The sequence below is a fragment of the Petaurus breviceps genome, unplaced genomic scaffold (assembly GCF_028583685.1).
Source record: "Petaurus breviceps papuanus isolate PSGF00001 unplaced genomic scaffold, PetGlider_PUasm1.0 567, whole genome shotgun sequence".
NCBI classification, from domain to species: Eukaryota; Metazoa; Chordata; class Mammalia; order Diprotodontia; family Petauridae; genus Petaurus; species Petaurus breviceps.
This window is the reverse complement of record NW_027186383.1, coordinates 9,546,567-9,569,032: the sequence shown is the minus strand read 5'-3', so window position 1 is coordinate 9,569,032 and position 22,466 is coordinate 9,546,567. Positions and strand designations below refer to the sequence as shown.

The 22,466-nt window shown below is 47.2% G+C and overlaps 1 protein-coding gene across 7 annotated transcripts in view; it reads right to left on the bottom strand.

The window, feature by feature from the left end:
* Positions 1-22,466, bottom strand: part of ARMC9 (armadillo repeat containing 9) — a 134,677-nt gene that overhangs the window by 107,640 nt on the left and 4,571 nt on the right. For all 7 annotated transcript variants that reach the window (XM_069103261.1, XM_069103265.1, XM_069103264.1 and 4 more), the window contains 5 exons: positions 22,125-22,250; positions 20,449-20,619; positions 17,249-17,404; positions 10,203-10,295; positions 9,047-9,071 (listed from right to left, as the gene is read on the bottom strand). In XM_069103261.1, the coding sequence (XP_068959362.1) occupies positions 9,047-9,071; positions 10,203-10,295; positions 17,249-17,404; positions 20,449-20,619; positions 22,125-22,250 (571 nt within the window). The remainder of the gene's footprint in view (positions 1-9,046; positions 9,072-10,202; positions 10,296-17,248; positions 17,405-20,448; positions 20,620-22,124; positions 22,251-22,466) is intronic.

Sequence of the window (22,466 nt, the reverse complement as noted above, 5' to 3'; positions counted from 1 at the left end):
CTCCCCATACTGCCTTTGAGATATGTCCTTTTCCTGTGACTGAGTCTGGGCCTGGGCTCGTCGCTCCCCATACTGCCTCTGAGATATGTCCTTTCAGACCTGAGTCTGGGCCTGGGCTTGTCGCTTCCCACACTGCCTCTGAGATATGTCCTTTCAGACCTGAGTCTGGGCCTGGGCTCCTCGCTCCCCACACCGCCTCTGATATATGTCCTTTTCCAGTGCCTGAGTCTGGGCCTGGGCTCGTCACTCCCCACACTGCCTCTGAGATATGTCCTTTCAGACCTGAATCTGGGCCTGGGTTCGTCGCTCCCCACACCGCCTCTGAGATATGTCCTTTCAGACCTGAGTCTGGGCCTGGGCTCCTCACTCCCCACACCGCCTTTGAGATATATCCTTTCAGACTGAGTTTCACTTTTCTGTGAAGCCACAGGAGTCTCCCCTTTTCCTTCCTCATCAGGATAATTCAGGTCCTCAGAATAGTTTTCTTGAGGGACTCCCATTGCTTCAGATCCTCCTTGCTTTCTGCCATCTGAGGCTACAGTATCTTCTCTTTTCTTTTTAACATGGCTCCCAATTCAAATGGGATCAGACCTCAGAGCCATCTGGCCCCACCTCCTCATTTTCCTAATGAGTAAACTGAGGCCCAGAGAGGAAAGTGACTCCCCCAAGGCCACAAAACTAGTCATTATGAAGCACACGGCTCCAAATCCAGGCTTGTCTCGCTACACCATGCTGTGTGTATGTGTGTGCCTAAAATCCACACCTCACATTAAAAAATTAAAAAAAAAATTTTGCATAGATTCTTTGTAGCATCTCATTAGTATGACCAAGAACTCCATTAAAGTGTCACAGAATCTCTAATACGAAGACACGTTCACTGTAAGCTTTACTCCGAGACAAGACGACTTCACGAGGTTGTCGCTGCTCTCCAAAGTTTTCATCAGTAATTGTGTAGGCTACTTGTGCAAATCCTCCCGAGGACACATCCTGCAGCACATGGCCAGCTCAATGACCACTGCCCTGAATGGTTCAAGCCCAGCAGCACATCGCAGGGGCACACCAAGGTCTGCATGGAAAGACCTCCAAAGTTGGGAAGACAACAAGGCAAGAGTTTGCAAAGCAGGAGGGAGTCCTTCTGAGGTGTGGATGGGGACCCAGAGCCTTCCCATATGATTTCCTCTCCAGTCCATGACAGACTTGCACGACCTCCTGGAATCTAGAAAGATCTGGAAGGTTGGCAATCATGAGCCAAATTTCCATGGCCATTGTTGACTGGACCATTTTAATAAAGCCACACTGGCTTTGCACAGAAACTACACCCACATCCCCTCAGTGAGAGACAGGCTCTGACTCTTCTCATAAACTCCTTGGCAAGCACTCAAAGCAATCAACTTTGCCCCAGAGGACTAAACATTGACATGACAGTTTCTCTGCTGCCCGGTTTTATGGGGTACTAACAACACAACCAAGATGCCTTGCTGTAAGAATGAGATTTAAATAGAAACACAGTCATACTAAAAGCTCTCTGGCATCTTAAAAATCAAGTTCTTGGCTCTACTGTTGAAAAGTTTCTAAGCATTTTCATATTCCAACTGCAGCTACATAAATATACTCATGCTGAAGCCAAAGAAGTCATGTGTCCAGCTTTCAATAAAAATAAAAATTGTACACGGACGGCTACCAGGTTTGTTTATGAGGACTTAACCCTTCCAGTTCCGTAACTCCTGCCTCAGAGCCTCATTTCAGACTGGCCCCAACTTTGCTTCACTTTCCTTCGTGGCCATCTTCTTGCTGACCACCTTGCTCCTTCTCGGCCCCATCCCTACTTTCCAGTTCTGGGACAATAATCAAATCCCATCAATACTGCCTCTGTTCCTGGAAAGGATGTCTGGCTACCCTCACCAAACAAACACCCCACCTGGTCACCACTTGTCTCCCCCAGTGAGCTCCTCCAAGGTAAGGCCTGTCTTGGCTTTAGTATTTGCATCCCAAGAGCTTACCACAGTGTGTGGCACATAGTTTAATTCATTCATGGGAACTGCTTCTCTAGTTACAGCAATCAAGCAGTAATACCAGGGGCATAAAACTCAGTCCTTAAGAGTGCTCTGTTCTCTTTCTCCATGACTGGACAAAGCCTATAAGTGACTGCTTAGCTCATCTGTGGACACAGGATCCAAAGTGTAAATTCAGGTTTATCTAAATAAAAATAAAAGGCATCCTGGCTCCTGCTGGTGAGTCATGTGGGCAGCAGCCAGCCGAGCGAAGCCCCTGGGGTGCTTGCAAGCACAGGAATTTCTAGGTACAGTTATGCTCTAGCACCTCAACGGAGACAGACCGCCAACAAGGAATCACCCCATTCAATTCACTGGGAGATTTACAAAACCACAATGAGCCATTTAAGCTGCCGCTTTATGAGATTTGTAATCTCACAACACAGGACTCATTATTTCCAGGCATAAAATGAAGCCAATTTCAATAACATAATGAAAACATGATGTTTTTCAAAGGCCAATATGTTTCTAATACCTGTCTTGGCATTCCGTAAATGTTATCCAACAATAGCGCTGCTGCCATGGGGATAGAACAAAGCTCTGGAAAGGGCAGCTTCTCAAAGGTCGTTAGCTTTGAACAGCAGCAGCAGACAGCCAAGGCGCCCACCCACAGAGCCATCCCATTGTCACAGGCCTCCGAGAGCCCCGGCTTCCTGAGCCAAAACACTGTAGCCACCCAGTGTAGCCTAGAAGAACAGAAGCTCCCTGAGGACAACGTCACTCTGCATTCCCAGCATGCAGCATCAAGTAGGTGCTTAATAAATATCTGCCTATAGGAGATACAGGTTCCCTTTTGCCCGGCTCCCTGAAAACAACACATATACTTCCCTTCATGAGCCAGCGTGCCATAGTAAATTGAGGGCCCACCTTAGCATCAGAAAGACCAGGCTGCACTAGCTGTATGGCCAAGGGCGAATCCCTTAACCTTTCAGAGCCTCCGAAAAATTCACTAAAAGTAAGCCACAGATGAGCTGCTAATTTGCATTGATGGAGGGCATTTCCATCCTGGAAGCTCCTTACATGGATGAAATCACAGGTGAAGACCAAAAAGGAAATTTGGAGCAAAGTTTGCAGAAATCTCGGTGTGGATTCTACCTGAAAACCACAGGAACCTGGGCCTTCCCTTTTCTTGGTTCCCCATCTCCTGCTTAATGGAACCCCTGTTTAAAAATCACAGAATTGCAGGGCTGGAAGAGACCCAGCCATGTGGCCCAAATCATCCCTGCAGAGGAAGCCCCAACACAGCACGGGCAGCGAAGAGCCCCCCAGCTTCTGCCTGGAGAACTGGAAGAGGAAAAGCAGAGGCAGCTGGTTACACAGAAGCCAGGAGAAGACCCAGGAGGGAGGAGCCAGCCACGTCAGCGGCCACCGAGAGTAAAAGAGGGTGAGGTCTTGGCCCCGAAGTCCAGAGGTCTCAGAGCTAGACACGGCCCAAGAGGCCACCCTGACCCACGTAATACCCCACGCTTGCAGACCTCCTGAGGCTGCCACTCCCCTGAGGGATCACTTGCGGCCCTCCACACAGAAAGCTGTGCCCCATGACCCTTGCCCCCAGCTTGTCAGGGCACTTCCCAAGCAGGACACAGCAGGTCACTCCACATGTGGAGAGGAGAGAGCCTTTCCTGGTCCTTGTGACTTCAAGGCTGAACATCAAGGCTGCCCTCATTCTGTTTACTGGGGATCTGGCAGCTTCCCGGCTCAAGTGGAGGTCTCCGCTAGGAGAGGGCCTCAGAACAGGGTGAGAGCCAATGCAGGCTGGATCCATTCTGCCAAAGAGCTCCCTCTGCTTCAGCAATGAGACTTGCCTTTCCCCAGTGCCAAGTGCCCTGACCACTGGCCAGGAGTGATGCCTCATCCTTTGTTACCAGAAGGCACGAATTCCTGGACAGGAACTAGAGAGGGTCAAGTGTAGGATGACAACCGGCCTCCAGCCGGTCTGTGGCTTGTGCCTGGGTGCTGTCCTGAGGTCTTGCCCACATCTCCCTGTGGATGTATCAGTCAGAGAAGGACCAACAGATCACCCAGACCCTGGCCAGGAGCTTGGTCGCTTGGTCTGGGTGACTGAGGCAGGAAGACAGCAGCCAGGTCTCATGAAGCCTTTTGTAACGCCCTAGTATGACCAGGTTCCTTCATCACTGGCACACACAGCAGAATCAGAGCTCTTGCCTCAGACTGGTGGGACCCACAAGCTTTCCAAGCACCTGCTTGTACTTAATCAATAAAGGTGATTGTGCAACACTGATCAGAAATCCGAGTGGGACTTGGATCTGCCACACTGGGGGCAAGTCCAATCTCTCTTGCTTCCAAAGCTCCTTCAGTCACACCTGCAGGGATCCCGTTTCCCAGGCAGGGCCCCACAACCCTGCTTGCTTGCCTGCATGGACTGTTGGCTAGGATTCTCTAGCTGGGAGGAGCCTGCCATGCCCCAGGGGCCTAGTCCCCATTGTGAGATCCTTCATCCCAGAGCCTAGCCACTGCAAGGGGGAAGAGGGTGAGGCACAGAAAAGAGGAGAGGGCAGGATAAGCTTGTCCTGCGCCTCACAGGAGGCCGAGGCTGAGTTAATTGGGGCCATTCAGGTACTATTATCCTAGTCCTAGGGGCCAAAGAGAAGATTCTTCTCCAGTGAGTGGAGAGCAGGACAGGGCAGGCAGAGAACTATTCCCCCTGGGAGATAAACAGTAAGACATGGGGTCTGAACTAGGATGTGGGTTGTGTGGAAACAGTGGCAGAGACAGTGTTGGGGAGAGAGGGAATGGCCTTGAAGCTCAAAGTGGCCGAGTGGCGGAGGACAGGAGCTGTTAGGTGAGCCGTGTCTGCTGGCTGAGGAACCGATGGGAAACAAGAGGGGGCAGACTGATCCGCCTGCCCCCTCCCAGAAGGGCAAGGTCTTAGCGCCACAATGTTCCTTCCAAGAGGCCCCTGAGAGCCATCCATCAGAACCTGCTTGGGAACTGTTTATGGCAAGGTCCTTCAATGTAACTGAAAGCCATGCCACACATAGCTGGCATTTTAAACAAGCCATCAGCCACTCACAGATTTGGCATTTGCCCAAGAGCAGGACCAAGAGGAGGCTGGATGTTTGCCCTAAAAAGCAGCTCATTCTGCTTGAAAAGAAATGGCATTTTTGCCCTCCGAAGGAGGGCATTGTCTGCAGCACAGGAAGTTGAGAAAGAAGCCCAGATTTTAACTGTTTTCACACCTTGGCTCAATCTAGTTTCCAATCTAGAGACCAGGCCAATGAACCCCTGGAGGAGACAAAGGATTGGGGGCGCCTATGCTTCTCCCCCACACCTGTGGCCCCTTCTCCCACCCGGGGCTCCCCTGGGAAGGGTGGGCCCACCAGCCTTCCCCACCCCTCATGCCTCTCCCCACCTTTGCAGATCCCTTGTGTACAGAGTCCCCCCAACCCCCACTGAGGGCTTGGAGCGGCACCCTTAGCTTTCAGCACACAGTAGGCACTTAATACATGCTTGCTGATTCGACAAAGCTAAAAGTACCCGCAGAAAGTGTTTCACTGGAAAGCTCTAAGATGATTGTCTGAGTGTTTGGAAGCTTTCGGTTTACTGTTTCCCAGAGGCCCCAGAACTGAATACACACCCTCCCTCCCCCCTCCCCCCCCCAATCCTGGAAGATGTGGGCCTGGAAGCAACAAGACTGGGGGACTTTTCTCACTGTTTGTAATTTTGAATAGAATAACAACCTGGCATCATATTAAGAGAGGCTGCCTGCATCATAGACAAAGGTCTCCTTCAGGAAGGTCCCGGATTCCCTCTGCCTCTGACCCATCCTGGCTGGGGGGCCAGCGGAAGCTGGAGACAGTTATAGTTATATGTCCCAGAGGGAATTTCCATACTGGGAGGCCAACAAAAACACAGGTTCAGACCAAATAATAATCATACTAAAAACAAAAACACCCAACCCTCAAAAACAGAAAACAGACTGCACTATTATTTTCTTTATATAGAATGCCTTTTTCCGTTTCAGTTACAAGGAGTGTCTCAGAGTATGAGGGCAGGAGGAGGGAGCATTGTGGTCAGTGCCTCTCTGCCATTTCTGTCTAGCCAGGCGGCCTGCCCTCAGCTGACCCACCGAGGGCTATAGGAGGCACCAGTGATGGCCGGCCCTCAGCAGGGCCCACCAGCCTCCAAGACAAGGAGCCCTGAGATGATGGGGAACAGCATTGGCTCCACAGCACCCCCCCCCCGATTTCTGCAGAATCCCTTGAGGCACACACTCCCCTGCCCCAGACAAGGCTCAGTCTTCAGCCTCCCACTCTGCTTCACCCCACACACACCCAGGCGGGCACCTCCCTAGCCACAGCCAGTCCTATGTCCAGCAATGCTGCCATTCTCCAGCAGAGGGCTCCAGAGACAGCCACTCTCCCTGACTGGTCAAACCCATCATGCTGAAATGAGTCCTCACGGAGCCCCAGATGGTCCCTAGTGGGCAGCCGGCCTCCACGGCCTTGCCCCTTGTACCTCCCGAATGAGACAATGGGGATCCTGGTACCCAAGCCCTGACTCATGCGGGACCAGCTGGCAGAGCAGCACGTTGACTAGCATGTGTGTGTGTGCATGTGTGTGAGAGAGAGAAAGGGAGTCTTGTATGAGAAGGGGAGTCATGTATATGTGTGTGTGTGTGCGTGTGTGTGTGTGTGTGTGCGTGTGTGTGTGTAGGCAGGTTGTGTAAGAAGCCTAGCAAGCTAGGCAGTGTGTACTAGGGAGTCCATGGACTTTATTGGATAGGGGAGGGACATGGTCAAACGAGTGCTTTCTGAATCCTGCTTTGGCACTGCAGAGTGGAGGGACTCAGGGGAGGGAACCTAGTCAGAAGCTGCTGCCACAGCTGAGGTGAAAGGTAACAGACAGCCGGGCCGGGCCAGGGATGACCAACACCAAGGAGGGACAGGACGCAGAGATCATGGGGTGCAGGGTGAGTGAGAGCGAGGAACTGAGTGTGGCCAGCAGCATGAGGGGCAGGGACGACCTGCATGGTCCACGCCAGTCCTGGGCTTGGCCTTCCAGCTGTGAGATGCCCCCTTGCTTTCCCAGAAGTTCATGAAATGGCACTTCAAGGCCTGCTGGCCCAGGGCAGAGCGGCTTGTTTCTCATCTGCTCTCAGGATCCTCACTCACACTATCCCAGTCCAGATCCAGAGCCATTCATTCTCCCATACTAACCACCCCGATTCTCCTTACCAAGCACCCAGGACACACAACAGCCTTCCCATTATTGGGCTCCCTGAAAGCCTGGTAGTACAGGCCTCTCCTGGACTGCCTAAAGGTGGGGTAATGGCTCCAGGGTTTCTTCTCGTACACCCACCTGGGCTCTAGGCCATCACCAGGCCTAGATGGCCCCTAATTGTGCCCATGGATGCAAAAAAAAAAAAAAAAAAAGACTTTGTTTGGCCAAATCCTTCAGAGGCAAAAAGTGAATTGTTAATCCTGACCTTCTTTGAAAAACGCCTGGATTAGAAATCCAAGTCTAAAAGGTCAACATTTTCTTTTAAAAAGTATTTGGGGCCTTGCCTAAACCCCAGCACTGGGGCACAGAGGCAAGTGGGATTTCTGTCCATCTCATTTTTCAAAGGACAAATCCTCTCAAAGCTGGAAACAGTGGAGAATATTTTGCTAATGTAGGGACTCTCCTTGGCACCAGAACTCTGGGGTTTTGCCCCTAAGGCTTCATTAAGGTCGGCTGCAATTTCCTAATGGGAACAGTAACTAACACTACTTCTAAAATGGGACAATTGTTCCATTTGGTACAAAATGCTAGTGACCTGCCATGAGTCCTGCTGCAGATTCTCATGATCACCATGGTACGGTTTTGTTTGACCTCTTGGGAACATGGATGGGCCAGACAAAGAGGGATGAGATGTGGGAAAAGCCCATGAGCCTGGCCATCTCTCACTCCCGTAAGGGCCATGTGGCTCTCTTAAGGACACACTTTCTGTAAAATCGCTGGCACAGGATCTCAACCAACCAACCAAGTCATGGTCCAGTTTGTGCCCTAAATCCACATTTCCATGTGGATACAGAAGAGCCCCTTTCATGCTGTGGGTTAAGGGGCAGAATGATAGAGCACGTTTCCTTACTCTGGCACAGTAAGATCCTGGACAGGTTTGGGGCACATTTTTTTTGAGTTACTTGATCTGCCAAATACCTTCCTCTGATAGGACCTGAGGAAATCATGAACAAACATGGTGACAAAGCCTCTTTAAAGACCACCTTTTCCAAGCCCAAGCTCCTCTGGTTACTGACCAGCCCACCTGCTCTGCTTGGCAAAGGGGCAGCTCCCAAGATGTGGACGCCACCGGGATCTCACCTGCCGTCCGGACTCCATCTGGTGACAGCTGAGTTCACATGAGATGGTGAAAGCTTCCTGCCCCAAGCCTCCCATATGACCAGCTCTCTGCATGCAGGGATCATGCATTATATTTTGTTGGAACCTCCAAAGGATCCAACAGCAGATGCTGGATGAACATTTAATAGACAGATGCATGACTGAGTCAACAATTACAACCATCTCCTGTGACCTTATCCATTGGCTGAGAACTGTGAGCTTGGAATTCAGAAAAAAGCTCTGGACTTGGGCCCAGCCCCACCGTGGCTGCCCATTACTGCAGTGGCCTGGACTCTCTGGGTGTCGGTGGCCACCTCTAGGGAGGTGGGGGATCAGACCTGGGACTCCCCTTCAGCTCTAAATCTACCAATGCCAAACAAAACCCGAAATGGATCTCCATGGAAACTGGCTCTTGGGGGCTGGATTAGAAATAAGAGTTTGCCTTTTCTTATGCATGTGGAATTCCTATTTAGCTGAATGGAAGCTGTGCCTCTGGGAACAGAAAGGATTTAAGGAAACTGGGACTATTAAATCATACATATATGCTGATTTATACATTCCAAACGCTTCACAATCCATATATCCAACTTGTTCCATGAGGCTACACACACACACACACACACACACACACAGAGAACAGAGTGATAGCTTACCTTTGCTGCTCTGTCCATTATCCTTCTGTAAGATGACAAAAGTTCAGGAAAAGCATCCCAAGGCTGAAGGGATCCCAGATCTCAGGAGATAAGAGTCTTCCAAGGTTACAGTGGAGGACATGAAGGTCTGTGGAGGGCATGTGACTCACCCAAGTACACACAGCTGATAAGTGGAAAAGCCAGATTTGAACCCAAGCCCTCTGACTACTCCAAACACCCCCCTCTTCCCACAGTGCAAGAGTGGGTATCACTGGCAGCCTCCCATAAGATACTCAGAAGGGTCACATGATACTGAAAGCCAATCCCCTGACGATTTTACCAACTCCTCAGTCATTGCCTGCAGGGGTCAAAACCCAGTTAGTTTTCAAACCAAAAGAGTAACAATGAGTTCTCTTGGAGAAATGGGATTCCAATGTTTGCTTTACACATCCCTGCTTTAAGTGGTATCTCTAGGACCCCAAAGGAAAAGGGCTTCCTTTACCACCTGCTAGCTGACTGAAGCCCACTGGAAGAAATGTTTCATGGAGGGGATGTTTGGTACCACAAAGAATGAGCAACTGACACGGTTTTCTTTCAGTTGGCCAGCATGATCTAACATTGGGACTCCAAAATATCAAAGCAGGCTAGTGGAGAGGTGACAGCTATTTCCCAACCAATAATACCCTACAGGATAATTATTAAAGGAAGACTTTAGGTACATTCTCCTTTTGGAACCAGGTCCTGGCTTTTTGGTAAAGAAAGAAGGCACACAGACCATAGATAACAACATTTGGGACATGACCGGAAGCCCTAGTTAATTAACTCAACCCCCAGTTTTACAGGAGATGGATCCCCAAAGGTTTTTTTCTATTAAGACTAAGGTTATCTCTGCTCTACCTGGATTAAAAGTGTAAAAATTTAGTGTTTGGATCAAAAAAAGTTTTAGATTAAAAAAAGAGTTTGAATCCAACCTCTGATCTAATGTTTGAAACCAGAACTTAAAGACCTGCTTCATGAAGACTGGCTTCTTCCCGCAGGAGGCAAATGTTTCATTCACCCTTCCAAAAATGAGACAAATGCTACCATAACTCAGCTTAGGGGCCCTGAGCTGCCAGTTCAAACAAAGTCTAAGAAAGCCTGTCTATCTGAGGTCTCTACATTGGGGTCAGAAGGATACATAGAGAGTGAAAAGCCTTGGAGTGTTACTGGCTTTGAGAGTTGACGACAGGAACGTTTCCAACCTCATCTTTAACTCTGGAGTCCAGGAATCCTGGAAGGCAAAGGAAGCGAGAGCCACGTGAGTGTTTGTTCACCAAATATGTACAGCGGCATCTAGCTGACCCGCCATCTGGGCTAAAGGGGCCCCAGACAACCTGGAGGGAGCAAATGCAAGATGTTTGGCCACGGACTGCTTCCAGAGAGCTTGGCTCATTCATTTATACAGACCTATAAATACTCAGAAGGGAAATAAATTATCATAGCAGTTTCATAAACAGATAGGGAAAGAAGAATCCTGGTACATTATCTGAATATTTCATGTAATTTAAAACCATGTACATTGAGTCATCTTGTTGGGCGGAAATGCCAAGGACATTTTAGGAACACATGGGGCCCTGGCTACCATCATCAAAGCAGCAGGAACTATGTGGGCGGCTTTGTAATGATTAGACTTCCTAAAGAAAGACTCCTCTCCCCAGACCCAGTTAGGACAGGAAAGGAGTGAAAGCTGTTGCCTCACGGTAGCCCCTGATGTCAGGTGCCTGATGAGGGGCTTCAAACAGGACAATGGTGCATGTCCATCCTACTGGGCCTGCCCAAGTCAGTCTTCCTAGCTCACACTTTCCCTCCCAACCATCTCTCCAAAGAGTAGAGATCCTGCCTCCAAGTGCCATCTGTCTCCCACACCACCAACGGTCATCACTGTCCAGGGATTTGACATGGCCCTGTAGGAGGGAGGGGTTATTTCATCAGTGCAGGGATGGACAAGCTGCCTCACAGCTCAAAGCTAACATGTCACAACACCTAAAGCTAGGTCTTCTGGACTCCAAGGCCAGTTTTCCACCCACAGGACCAATCGCCTTGTCCTGGGCCCAGGCTGGATGGCAATCTCCATGAAGGCAAGGATTATTTAACCCTCCTCCCTTGCCCTTTCCTTCACTTGGTCATTCAACAACTGTATGAAGTACCTGCTATGCCTAGAGCACTTGGTTAGGTCAAGTCCCCACCCTTGAGGAATCCCAGGCTATCAAATGATGGGTCAGAGCTGAAAGGGTCATTAGCAATCACTAGGCCTGAAAGTACCAGCCCTGTTCTGAGTCACAGACGCCTCAGGTGGAGAGCTGGGGAAGCCCAGAGCCCTTCTCAGAATCATGGCTTTTAAATGCATAAAATAAAATGCCAGAAATTACAAAGGAAACCAATTATATTGAAATAGTTATTAAAGTGTTTTAAGTTCACTAACCATAGGTTCAGAGCTCTGGTATCATCAGATCATTTAACAGATGAAGTAGACCAAGGATCCAAGAGGTTAAGGGATGGAAAGGGAGTGAGAGGATATAAGCCAAGATCACTTGAGCCCAGGGCTCATTCCACAGCTTAACAGCACACATAACCCCTCATAGACCATTCTGTTTTTAATGGATGCTTGAGAAATTGAATACAAGGGTATTCTTCTCTCTCCAGAATCATTCCAGCTGCCACTTCCCTGGCCAAGCATCCCAGCCTCCAAATCAGCCAATCTGAGTCCCATTCAATATGGTGGTGCCATGGGTGAACTTTCTGACTTTTCCAAAGACACAAGTGGATGACAAGGAGTCACTCTACTCTTCTGTTAAACAAATATTAGCAGCTTTGTGACAGTGGGGGATGGGGGATGACAGTGGGATTTACAATGCTGTTTGTAAAGCCTGTGCTCCCAACTCCATTTTCTCAGGACTTGTTGCTGTTTTATTCTGTAGGAAAAGGTTTCCAGCATTGTACTGCTGTGAGAACTTGTAAGAAGCAGCTGAAAAACCATGGGGGGTGGGGGAGCTGAGAGGTGCCCGGTAGACGGCTCTTGTGTTAGTTACCATTTGGGACATCTAACTAACACAAGCCCTTGTTTAATCACGTCCATTAGAAAAAAGAAAATAAGAATAATCCAAGAAAAACAAGAAGAAGAGGAAAGGAAAGTCAATTAATTAGAAAAGGAGATCTAGAATCTCAAGGAAGAAAATGACACCTTGAAAATCAGAATCGTGAAAAAAGCAAAGTAAAGCCAGTGAAATTATAAGAGATCAAGAAATGATTAAACAAAATACGAATAATGAAAAAATAGAAGAGAAAGTGAAACATCTTATAAGAAGAACAACAGATTTGGAGAAGAGAAAAGATAAAAATAATTGGACTAACTGAAAGTTACAATAAAAAAAAAAGAATCTTGGGGCAGCTAGGTGGTGCAATGAAGAGAGCACTGGCCCTAGGGTCAGGAGGACCTAAGTTCAAATCTGGCCTTAGACCCTTAACACTTACTACACATGTGACCTTGGGCAAGTTACTTAACCCCAATTGCCCTGCCTTCCCCCTCCAAAAAGCAAAAACAAACAAACAAAAAAAGAATCTTGATACAATAATACAAGAAATCATCAAAGAAAATTGTCCTGAAGCATTAGAACAAGGGGAGAAAGTAGAAATAGAAAAAAATTCATCTATCACCACTTAAAAGAGATCCTATAAGGAAAACTCATAGGAATATCATAGTCAAATTCCAAAATCCGCAGCTCAAGGAAAAAAATATTAAAAGCATAAAGATTAAAACAATTTATATATGAGGTGCCACAATTAGAATTAAACAAGACCTAGCAGCAGAGACATTAAAGGACCGCAGATCTTGGAACACAATATATCAAACAGCAAAAGAACTGGGACTCCGGCCAAAAATATCATACCCTGAAAAATGAAATATTATCCCGAATGAAAAAGAAATGGAGATCTGATAAACTTTCAGATTTTCAATACTTTGCTTAAAAAAATCCTGAACTTAATAGAAGATTCAACATATAAGAACCAAGAGAAATATAACATAACAAAGACTAATTATACGGGATCCATAAGGACAGACTGTTTACTTTTTCTATATGTGAAATGGATGGCTAAGATTTTTATTAATAATTGGGTAGTTTATAAGAAAGATTGGGGTAAACCTGAATTTAAAAAGTAAAATCATTTAGGAACAGCTTAAAAGAATAATTTGTGGTACAAAAGGAAGAACTGATACAGAGGAATCAGATGGGAGAGGAGGGCTGGTAGTTTTGGTAACCTGCTTTCATTGGGAATGGGTTTAAGAGGGAACAATACATATATATTTGAAAGAGTATATTAGTCTTCTAAATACAGGATAAATAAAATGGTAGGGGGAAGAGGACAAGGGAGGGATCTTTAGTTGGAAGGGTGAGAGAATAGGTAAATAGAGATATAGAAGGGTGTTTAGATTTATGGGAATGAGAGGATAGGGAAGGGATCCTTGGAGAGGGACAGGCAAATTACAGGAGGGCAAGGTAGTGGGTAGAAGTAAAGTAGAGGAAGCAGGATAGGAAACAAGAGTTATAATCATACATAAAAAACACAGATTAGGAGTAGAACAGGCTTGAGAAAGTCTATGTCTATATATGTATATATCTATAGCTATAGAGAAACATCTGAACTTTATTGTAGCCTTCTGGGGGGAGTTTGGGAGGAGAGGAAAAAAGAACAAAGTAAAGAAGTGCCCAGCGGAGAACAAAAGAAGACTCACAAGGAGGCGAAGAAAGGAGGGACAATTCTCAACACGAGTATTATTTATACAGGCTTTCTTTTTTTTAAATACAGGCTTTCTTGAAACAAAAATTCACTGTTACATATTTTGAATCCTCTCTTATGCTCTGTGATGCACATAACTTGCTTTTTTTCTTTATAACTTTGTATTAAGTTTATGATGTTTTTGTTTCTTTTCTCTATTAAAAAAATAAAAATTTTTTAAAAAGAAGGAAAAGAATCGCATCCATTCCAATCCTCTGCTGATAGTGCAGATTTAGCCAGCAAATACTCATCTCCCCTTCCAAAGAGAGTAATGCGGCAGTCAAGGGCAGCGTCTTCGTGGGGGAAGATGGCAAAACATTATGAGCCACATCACCTCATAAAACAGCAAAGGAAAAGCCAAGCTGGTAGAGTGTGGAAGAGCCCCACCAAGTGAAGCCAACCGTGGACTTCTCAGGTTGAAACTGAAGTGAGGATGGGAGATGAAAAATGGAAAAGCTCTGCAAAGGCTGGTCAGTGATGGACTGTCCCTTCTGTCATTCAGTGATGGCAGAGCCACCACGTTTGGCCCGAGAGCTCAGTGCCCCCAGGCTGCATGAAGAAGGTGGCAGGAGACGACAAGAGAAGAATACGTCTCCAAGCACAGAGGAAGTCAGTGCTGGAAGAGATACGATTTGGAGAGTACTGATGCTCAGGAGAACACCAAAGGCCTGGAAGAATCTTGGATTGTACTGCCAAGAAAAAGAGGCCAAGAGAATATCAATAACTAACCCGTATTTTCTACAAAATCTTTATGAGAAGCTCTGTGATGAGGAGATAACAAGCAAATGGGCAGGCTGATTCTGTTGGACCAACCACCCCTTTACAGTCATAGAAAGGACTAAGGAATATAGGGATAAGATCCCACACGCTGGTTGTTTGTTGATGACAAACAACATCTGATCTGGAAAAAGGAAGAGTTCCAGAACAAGGTGGAGAAAGGTCAAGTGCAAAGTCCAAGGCAGAGAGGCCAAGGAAGTTCTCAGTGCTGTCTTCATGCTGCCCTCTAGGCATGACACTGTGCTGACCACATGACCCCAGAGACACAGCAGTCCCTCTTACATGAGGTCCACGATCACTCACAAGTAGTGGGCACAGATGCCCATCGTCCAGACTACGGCATGTGGCTGGGTTGACAGTCCAGCAAAACGCGGTTCTTGGAGAGTCATGTGAATGAACAATGAACTCAGCTCAGGAATGAACAGGAGAGTGAGAATGAGTCAGGCTGTTTTTAGGGACATGCAGACAGTGTTTTATTATGGTCCCAAGCTCCATCCTACAACAACCAACTGTGAATGACTTAGCTCTTCTGGGCAATACAGTGATCCAAGACAATCCCAAGGACTCATGATGAAAAATGCTCTCCAGATCCAGAGAAAGAACTGGTGGAGTCTGAACGCAGACTGAAGCATTTTCACTTTCTGGATTTTTTCATGTTCTTTTTTTCTTTTGGTCTGTTTCTTCTTTCACAATGTGACTAGTATAGAAATATGCTTTACATGACTGCACATATATGACCTACATCAAATTGTTTACCTTCTTCGGGGGGAGCTGAGGGAGAGAGGGAAAGAGAAAATCTGGAACTCAAAATTTAAAAAAACTGAGTATTAAAAATTGTCTTCACATATAATTAGGAAATAAATGTTATTTTTTTTAAAAGCAGAATGTCACAAAAACTAAAATAGATCAAACAAAATCAATGACCCAATGAGAAAGTAAGAAACATTATATATTACATATATATTTATAATCAAAAGACTGGAAAAGTAGGAGAAAATATTAAGATATCTGGCATCAAAAAACAAATGACATGGAAAACTGAGCAAAGAGACGATTAAAATAATCACTGGACTCTCTGAAAATCATGATTTAAAAAAACAAAGCTGGAACACTACATTTCAAGAAATCATAAATGAAAACTGTCCAAATCTATTAGGACCAGAGGGCAAAGTGAAGACAAAATACACTGATCACCTCATGAAAGGAACCCCAAAAGGAAAAGTCATGAGTGTCTTATCAAAATTGAGAGCTCCCACATCAAAGACAAAACACTGCAAACCTTCAGAGGAAAGAAGTTCAAGGAATTACAGTCAGGATCACATAAGTCCTGGTAGCTTCTCCTGTCAATGACAGAATATTTTGGAATACATTATTCCAAAAAGGCAAAAAAGGGATAGGCTTACAATCAAGATACTACAAGCCTGAGTATAACCCTATGGAGGAGAAAATGGATCTATAATGGAATAAAGGACTTTCAAGTACTTTTGATGAAAAGAACAGGGCTGAATAAGAACTGGAGAACAGAATCTAAGCAGGATGACTTAAGATTGTCTCAAGGACAACTGGGGAAAGGCTGAACAAACTGTGGCATATAAAGGTAATGGAATATTATTGAGCTACGAAAAAATTTTTAGAAAGATTATTTCAGAAAGTTCTAGATAGTATTAATTGATACAGAGCGAAGTGAGCAGAACCAGGAGAACAATGTATACAAGAGCAAAATCACTGAAAAAAAATAACTTTGAAAGCCTCCAGAACCCTGATGAGCATGATGCCACGCCGGGTCTGCAAAGGGCCTGGGACGGAGGACACTCCGGCCTCCGGACAGAGAGGAGCGGAAAAGAGGTGCAGAAATGTGCCCTGTGGTCATGGCCACCCCGTGGGTCCGTGTGGCCTGACGGTGATTCCTTATTTCTTTCTCTGAGCTAATGGTGGGCAGGGGCTGGAGAAGAGGAGAGTTTATCGAGAGGGTCACTGAGAGTAAGAGCAGGGAGTTCAAAAGGAGGCACAGAAAAGGACAGTTTTAAAAATGACCATTTAAAGAGTAACTTTTCATTATGTCCTTTTTTAATGGTGTGAAATAGAAATCCATGGCTTCCTAAAGAATTCTCTTGTTTTCTGCTGCGTTTATGGAAATGCCTTCTCTTTTTGGTGTCTGGAGTTCAGAATAAAATAAGTAATAATAAAATAACAATTGTCTGAACTGAGAGGCTGCTTCAAAGGGACCCCTGGATGAGGATTAAGCTAATGGAGTTGGACAGAGATCCACTTTGTTAGATAAAGCATGTTACATATAATAGAGCTATAAGGAAAACCCCACCCCAAGGAAATATCAGCATGAACTTAGTCACAGGCAAACAGTGTGTCATAGAGCACAGGCAATGAAGCAAGGCAACACAAGGCAGAGTGAAAAATGAAAGCAGCCCAGAGTCATGCATCAGGAGTGCTGGGGTCCTCACCGTCATCCTCCCAGCAAACAAACGGGCCAGGCCCTCTGACACATCTTCTGGGTCTGCCTTCTTTAATCTAATGTAGTAAAATTTTATATTTTCCAAGCTCCACCTCAAACCCCCCAACTTTCAGAGTAAAACCACAGTGACTATTGACACAATGGCAAAGGGCAGCTCTTACCTGGAAGAGTTCCTTAAAGGAAGGATGCACCATGGGGTTAGGAACAAAGGGAAGGGCATAAAATGGAAGAAACTCTGTGGTCTGACTCAGCGCTGCACCTTTGGTCTCCAGGTAGGCTTTGAAGTAAGAAATCCTTTCATCAAATTCCACTTTGTCCTATGGAATAAGTGAAGACCTCTGGGTCACTGCAAGTGCTCATCTGGCAGCTCAGCACTTGTCTCTTAGCTGCCTAAAAGTCACTCGGTAGTGTTTTCTTCCTTTAGGGGGTGTGTGTGTGTGAGTGTGTGTGCGCGTGTGTGTGAGTGCGTGTGCATGAGTGTTTGTGAGTGTGTGTATGTGTGTGCGTGCATGTGTGTATGTGTGTTGCGTGAGTGTGTGTGCACGTGTGAGTGTGTATGTGTGTGTGCGTGTTTGTGACTGTGTATGTGTGTGTGTGCGTGAGTGTTTGTGACTGTGTGTGAGTGTATGTGTGTGTGCATGTTTGTGACTGTGTATGTGTGTGTGTGCATGTGTGTGTGACCGCATGTATGTGTGTGTATCTGAAACATCATTTCATAAACAAGTTGATCCCTTTCAATCAATTCAATTATTCCCAACACCCATACCTTGCTCCCAGAACAATGCTGGTGTGGCAGCACTTTGGTGTAAACATTTTGGAGAATAATACGTGGTGATTAAAAAATTATGAAGCTTTATCACTAAGATTTTATCCCAAAAAATCAAAAAGAGGGAAAAAAAGACCCAGAAGCCCAAAAAGTATTCAGTGTCTCTCTTTGTAATGGTAAAATTTGGAAACAAGCCTTTATCCAACATTGGAGGATGGCTTAATAAATTCTAGGACATTAATGGAATCTAGTATTTTTTCTGTTCAGACTTAAGATGTCAACTACATGGAGAAAATCCCCTTTTCAAGTGTAGACCAATACCTCCGCCACACTTGCTGAGAGCCTTAACGAGCCTCCTGGGGCCCACTGGCTCATGGTCACACAGCTAGTCTGGCTCAATGACTCCACCCATAAAAACACCAAACACGACACCCACCCAACAACACGAGGGGATGCTGTTTCTCAGCCGAACCACTGCCCACAAGCAGCGCAGGTGGCGCAAGCTTGAGCTGCCCCTGGGGTGGGCAGAGAACAGAGCCATGTTTGTGGCTCTGCTGTTTCTTGGTTCACTTGGCTTTTGGCCTTACTGAGAGCTGGGGACTCGGGACCATTTTGTTCCTTGTCCATTTACTTGATTACTGAGTCGATGGTTACGAACACTCAAGTGACTCCTGGAGTGCATCGTTTTTACAGCACTGTTTTCATTCCAGCCCCCACAAGAAGCCGTGTCAGAAACATCAGCCCCGAGCAGCCTCGTCCTGCTTTCCAGGCAGAGTCCACACCTGGCCTCCAGCTCTCGTCCCTAGCCATCTCTTCCCTTCCTCCCATGGGTCCCATGCACTCTACGTTCCCTGCTTTCACATAGGTCCATTTCTTAAGGCAGCCTGTGGGGAGTGGGTGGGGAGACAGCCTTAGAGGCAAGACGGACCAGGTTCGTGTCTCACCCTGGACACACACTGATTATGTAACCTCGGGCAATCTGTGTCAAAGAGCCAACATACACTGGCAGAGGGCATGACCTCCTCTGGAAGATCCCTGGACCACAGAAGTCCCAGGGCCAGTCAGCACAGCCATCGCTGTACTTGTTACCTACCAATGCTCCTTGAGGGAAGGTATTTCAAGCAGGAAACTTGGGGCATTTATTATCTAGCAACTGTTTCATTCATCACCAGGTATTTAACAAATGTTTTTGGATAATTATGATTTCAAGTCAAGAAAGGCCTGACAAAGGGCTTCGAAACAGGCTCTACTAATTAATGACGACAAGCCTTTTTTCCAGGTTCTCATCTGTCCTCTGTCCCTACAGTCTGGCTGACACGGCAGACCTCACGCTTAGCGACTAAGGCACCAATACTCAAGGGACATCGGCAAACACTGGCGTCTGACACAAGGAGACTAAAGCTTTGGGGAGCACTCAGCCACAAAGGGCCCTGGCCTCCCGCCCTCTCCTGGTGCCCCTGCCTGCAGTGATCTCCCTTCTCATCCACCTCTTGGCTTCCCTCAAGCCCCAGCTACAACGCCCTCTTCAGGACCCTTTCCTGGTCCCCCTCTATCCCAGGACGTGGCTCTGTGGATGACCTCTGCCTAATCCTCTCTATATCCTGTTTGTGCAAAGCTGTCTTTGTGTTGTCTCCCCACTCAGACTGGCAGCTCCCTGAAGGCAAGACTGTCCTTTCCCTTTCTTTGTATCCCAGCACTCAGCACAGTGCCTAGTACACAGTAGGCACTGAATAAATCCTTGCTGACTGACTCTCCTGCACTGCCTGCATGCCTGCTTCTTGACCCTGTAAAGACTTCTTGGTCTGAATCTGTGCCCATGTCAGCCCTCTAGATTTCAGAGGCTCACTTTGGGAGGGCTGAACCAATGCCTTGGTCTACCAGCACTTAAGCCACGCCACCTATAGTGGCCTCTGCCAATGCAGGCTGGCACCTTTGAGTATTCAACAGTCGCCTGCAGTGGTGAGAGAGATGCCAACTGCCCAAGGACATGCAGTCAGTATTTCCCAAGGCAAGACTTGAATGCAAGGTTGTCCAGTCAAACCCTAAGCTTAATTGTGGCCAAACCAGTCATGGCCCTGAAGCACCTTCTCTGCTCCCCACCCTGCCCAGAGGAGAAAGGGGTGGGGGGAATTAGTGCATCCAGCCCACTCCTGCTGCCTGGATGGAAAATTCCACCCCAATGGGGGCTCCTTGTGGGCCCGCCTCACAAAGCAGGTCAGGGTGGGGACAGGGGCTACAAACCACTGCCCCCTCCTCACCACCCCCTGCCCGATAGCCTGCCTATTTCTGCCCCTTGGGACAGAACTGCCAAAACCCTGGGCTGTATTTAAGGGATCAATTAAATTAATTCTTTATTATACCAATTTTTTAAAATGAGCTAATTTAAGCTAATACTATACCTCTGATTCTAGAAAACACTGTTGCTAATATTTAAACCCATCCAAGAGGAGGGAAAGGCTCTTTATTGCCTTTTTACACCCTGGCAGCTCCAATCCTGAAGCCCGAAGAAAATGGCCAATAACATGTCTCCCACCTCCGAGAAAAAAGGACCCAAAAGGAAACTGCAGCGGGTACTAGGCCGACACCCAAACCTACCGGCTTTCCCAGGGTGCGCTTCAGTGGAAAGATGGCAAAGTGGATGTGGAGATAGAATTCCAGCTTCTGGGCAAGGCTCTCCCCTTCTCGGATGGAGGTTGGGATGTGCTCCTCCCATATGTCAAAGAAGCCTTTCTGGTCCCCGTGCTCAAATGCAGTAATTAGATCTTTCTATGGGGGAGAAGACAAATCAATTTAAAAAACCTCATCAGCATAGAAACCATGCTTCAAAATGCTCATTGACCTAAGACGACCCCTGTACTATGGGGCCTGTTCCAGAAGATCATGGGCAAGCGAGGGGAATCCTCCTAACTCTGGGATGCCATGGGTGAAAGCCAGGACTTAGCATGTGACCTAGCATGTGATCTTCATCGGCCCAGACTGGCACAGAGCTGAGGCCCTCTAAGCCTGGCTGGGACGGTGCCAGGACAACCGACAGTGAATTGCCAGCCCCAGATAAATCAGAGACTTTTTGGTCCAGCCTTTGAGAGCCCCTGTCACCTGTGCCATGATGAGGTATCAGTGAGTGGAAGAACAGGAAAGAAGCAAGAGCAAATTAGGCTGCCTGGGCAATATACTGGGCACCTAAAAAGCCAGACCCTAAGGCGAGGGAGGGGGTGGCTCTGGTCACTTATTTTCTCATCAGTCCCCTCCTGGGACCAACAGCAAGTCCTGGGGGAAGCCCCCCGACCATAAGCAGGGCTCCCCAGGAGGCTGGCCAGCTACACGGGGTAAAGAGAGAGGAAGGGAGGTTGGCACTGATTCAAGCAGACTGACTGGGTGCTAGCAGCAGCCTCTGTGCTCACCCGCAGGGCAGTGACAAGAAGCTTCTCTCCCTGACCACCCCCTCGCTTTCAGGGCACCAAATGCTCCCAACAACTGACCCAACCAATCACATCCTACAAAAGAAGGAATAAATAAAAACGCCAGCTGAACTCCAGCAGAATGACCACTGGCCCTGGGTACCTTGCCCTGCTCCTTCAGGACCCACAGTCCCAGACTCTTCTTTCATTCAATTATTCTAATTTAGGAATAACATAATCCCAGGGCCTCACACTCCTATAACACTGGGCAAAATACAAAGGGCTTTTTGTCGGTCAAGTACCACAGCTGCCACCCCCATTTCACAGATAAGGAAACTAAGGCCCCAGGGCCACACAGTGAGAGGAGTTTTGGCTATTTATGGTCTGCTGGCCACTATCCCAGGGAGTCTCTTTGTTCAGGTGGAGACTGCTTGCAGGGTGGCAGGCAAGCTTTTGGCTCTTTCTTTCATAAATACACAGGAGGCCAGAAGCTATCAGTCTGCTAGCAGGACGAAAAGGGACAGAGATGAAATGACACAGAGGCAGTTTTTGGGGGGGTTTTTGCTTTTTTGGGGGGGAAGGTAGGGCAATTGGGGTTAAGTGACTTGTCCAAGGTTACATGGGTAGTTTTTTATGTTATGTGTCTGAGGCCAGATTTGAACTCAGGTCCTCCTGACTCCAGGGCCAGTGCTCTATTCACTGCACCACCTAGCCACCCCTTAAAATCTTTACTAAAGTCATTCCTTTTTTTGGACAGAGGCAGTTTTTAAACACTTTCAGAATAAAAAGCCTCCAGTCTCCCTGCCTGACACTCACCTGTTACCTTCAAGGCCTCAGGAACAGCTACCTGGCAGAAGGCAGGAGAGGCCTTACCTGGATAATCAGCGTTTTCGAGTCTCTCAAAGAGCCAGACGGGGTTTTGCACAACGGTTTCCCTTTACTTCTGCACTCCTTTAAAAATGTCTTCACAGTGTCTTCAAATTCAGCAAAATCTAAATACTGATAAAAAAAAAAAAAAAAGGACATGACTCTAGCGCCTGCCACAGCTGAGGGCTTGGCTGGCTTGGGAGGACAGAAGGCAGACTGGGGACACAGCCTGAAGGAAGGCCTGGAGCCCAGAAAAGGAGAGGAGATTGGAGAAGGTGCTGAGCCCAGGGAAGGCCTGGAACCTGGGGAAGGAGAGGAGTCCAGGGAAGGAGAGGAGCCCAGGGAAAG